We start from the raw sequence: 3,033 nt of genomic DNA, 5'->3' as shown, positions 1-3,033 counted from the left end.
GAGAAAAGCTATTTTTATGTCAAGAGTGGCCATCCTTGGTGTGCAGCTAATGCAAGCACAAATGCAAATTGTGGTGACTCTGGATGTGGGTGAAAATGTTTGGGTGTCCATGCTGCCTTCTTTCTACGTATCTTGTGCAACAAGTTGTGGTTTATACTTGTCCAACATAATTTCTTTCTATTTTTTTATCCCCATTTTGTAGCTATAGCCTTTCTGCTTTTGGAAATACACAACCATTTTGTTTTAGCATAGTCAATTGGCGTTTGATCCCTGGCCACGTAGTCTGTAAATGGGTGTGGCAGGCTGTGGAGCGGCCCACTTGTGAGCGCTGAGGCGTGGGAGCGTATTTGCGTCCAGCGTCCACCACTTGTATATATGTCAATCTCTTTAAAAGGCAGGCGAGACCCGACTGCTGTACGACATTCGATCGAGAGTCCATAGCAAACTTCACAACAGCTGACTCGGCGAGCTTGTACGCCCAGCTCTCTCTCTCTCTCTCCCCCCCCCCCCCCCCCCCCCCCCCCCCAAACAACAGAACGACCAGAGCGATGGCATCGTTAAGCTGCATGATCATGAGTAGTTGCTCGGCCTCCTGCGGCGGCCAGCTCCAGCGTGGTGCGGCCAGCGCCAGCAGCTCCTCTCGATCCAGCGCCAGGATGATGAGCATCCGATGCAGCAGCAAGGAGTCCGGGGGCCGTGGCAACAACCCTGTTGCGGAGGCCACGCCAAGCTTGAGCGGCTTGCAGGAGGCCATCGACCGCAGCACCAAGCAGCCGCTCAGCCGTGGCGACGTGGAGCGCCACCAGGCGGAGACCAGCTCTGAGAAGCAGTCCATCCTGGGAACTCGCCCTGCCTCCACCGCACCCTGGCCACGCCCGGAGCTGGAGCGCCGCCCTGAGACGGGCGACCGCTCCTTGGGCAGCCTCTTCGCCGTGGATGGTGCCGCACCTGAGACCATCAACGGCAGGATGGTGAGTACTAGCAAGTCGTATATTATTTTATATAGAAGTTCAAACCCTCTCACCTCACATTAATTCCACACGGGTTTGATGCAGGCCATGGTGGGCTTTGTGTGGGCGCTCGTCGCAGAGAAGATGACCGGCCTCACTGTGGTGGAGCAACTCTTCAACCCCGCCACGTCCGGGGTGCTTTGGTTCGGTGCGGTGGTGCAACTCTTCACGCTCGCTTCCATCATCCCTTTTGTGAACGGAGAGTCCACCGATGCTCGCCGATGGGGCCCTTTCAATGCTAGGGCTGAACGGTGGAATGGTCGCCTTGCTATGATTGGCTTCGCCGCCCTCCTAGTCGACGAAATGATCCGCCAAGGGCCCCTCGTCCACTAAATATTGTTACAGAGTCTCCATGTGTATAATGTACGAAACTTTGTTTCCACCACGTTCCCATCTCCTGTAGTGCTACTACTACGCACCCTCAACCCAAGTTTTGTTCGAATGCCGTTGTACATCTTGTAACTCCCACCATCTAGCCAACGTCGAGTGCTAAGTATCATGCACAAGCGAGTATCATTTCACTCCTATAACCATTCAGAGGATTCTTGATTTATGTTTTACAATCCTCTCTCTCTCTCTCTCTCTCTCCCCCCCCCATTTGCACAAGTCTTTTGTGTTCAATATTGTTGATAACGGAGTAAGCAATAAAAAATACATTCAATTTCATCTCCACATTTATTAAAAAAAAAGAATACATTCAATTCCATCTCCACATTTATTTTAAAAAAAAAGCGAGTACAAGAACTTTGAAACACACGCACACACCCTATGTACAACTTCATTTCCACATTATCGAGACAATATGGCAGTAAATTGTGGACGCTCTATCCTCACACAAGCCTTGAATATCAATACAACAAGATGAATAACAATTCTTTGTTAGAAGTGGAGCATAATTCTAGTGGGTACCTCTCCACTAGTATTACTTCTTCTAACAACAAGCGAGTAGATTTTGAACATGCTATTCTCACACAAGCCTTGAATATCAATACAACAACATGAATAACAATCGTTTGGTAGAACTGTACCATGATTCTAGTGGGTACCTCTCCACCAGTATTACTTCTTCTAACAACAAGTCAATGGATTGTGGACATACGATCCTCACACAAGCATTAAATATCACTACAACCTGAATAACAATTGTTTGTTAGAATAGTTAGTGGGTACCTCTCCACCAATATTACTTCTCCTTTTCCATCAACGAGCTCACGCAACCCGCCTACGGCGGGTCTTGCTCGCTCTTACCACCAAATACATTGCAATGGATGAAAGTATCTGTCGATGGATTATATAGACTGGCTGGAATTATCTCTCGATGGGTAACTAGCAAGCCCACGGTTTGAAGCATCACATTCGTGGAGGCTATGTAAGAAGTTCTCTTATGATCAAAGAAGCCCAAGTTGAGCTCATTGGGATGGCGTTTTAAAGTGCGAGACACTTGGCCAAGCCGTCCTCATATAAGTTAATGGGTTGGGCCAAATACTTACGGGTTGAGTCACAGATTGGGTATGTCAAGAGTGGAAGGGGAAGTCTACATCATGATGCTATTGAAGAGGTTCAAAGAAAGTGGAAGCTCCATGTAGATTGATGGAAGCCTTTGCAAATAAACTGCTCTATATGATTGCTTCATGTCTTTTGAGTGTGCAACAATCATATTGAACGTGTTGAAGAGGGGAGGGGGTCTCAATATGTTGCTCGGCCTCCTACAACGGCCAGTTCCAGCTGCGAGCAGGCGCCAGTAGCTCCTCGCGATCTAGCGCCACGATGATGAGCATCCGATTCAGCAGCAAGGAGTCGGGGGGAGCGTGGGGACAACCCTGTTGCAGAGGCCATGCCAAGCTTGAGCGGCTTGCAGGAGGCCATTGACCACAACACCAAGCAACCGCTCAGTCATGGCGACTAGTACGTTCCCATCTCCCGTAGTGCTACTACTAGGCACACTCAACCCAAGTCTTGTTCGAATTTCATTGTACATCTTGCAACTCCCACCATCTAGCCAATGTCTAGTGCTAAGTACTAT

General features: G+C 48.9%; 1 protein-coding gene across 1 annotated transcript; it reads left to right on the top strand.

The window, feature by feature from the left end:
* The first annotated feature begins 548 nt into the window (after positions 1-548).
* LOC147422701 (desiccation stress protein DSP-22, chloroplastic-like) lies at positions 549-1,559 on the top strand. The gene is made up of 2 exons (XM_086503156.1): positions 549-971; positions 1,056-1,559. Exons 1-2 carry the CDS (start codon positions 549-551, stop codon positions 1,341-1,343), a joined length of 711 nt encoding a protein of 236 aa, XP_086359282.1. The 3' UTR covers positions 1,344-1,559.
* The last annotated feature ends 1,474 nt before the right edge of the window (positions 1,560-3,033 follow it).

The sequence above is a fragment of the Adiantum capillus-veneris genome, chromosome 27, assembly GCF_014529385.1.
Source record: "Adiantum capillus-veneris isolate H3 chromosome 27, ASM1452938v2, whole genome shotgun sequence".
NCBI lineage: Eukaryota > Viridiplantae > Streptophyta > Polypodiopsida > Polypodiales > Pteridaceae > Adiantum > Adiantum capillus-veneris.
Note: the sequence above shows the minus strand (reverse complement) of the source record. Positions and strands in the feature narration are given on the sequence as shown.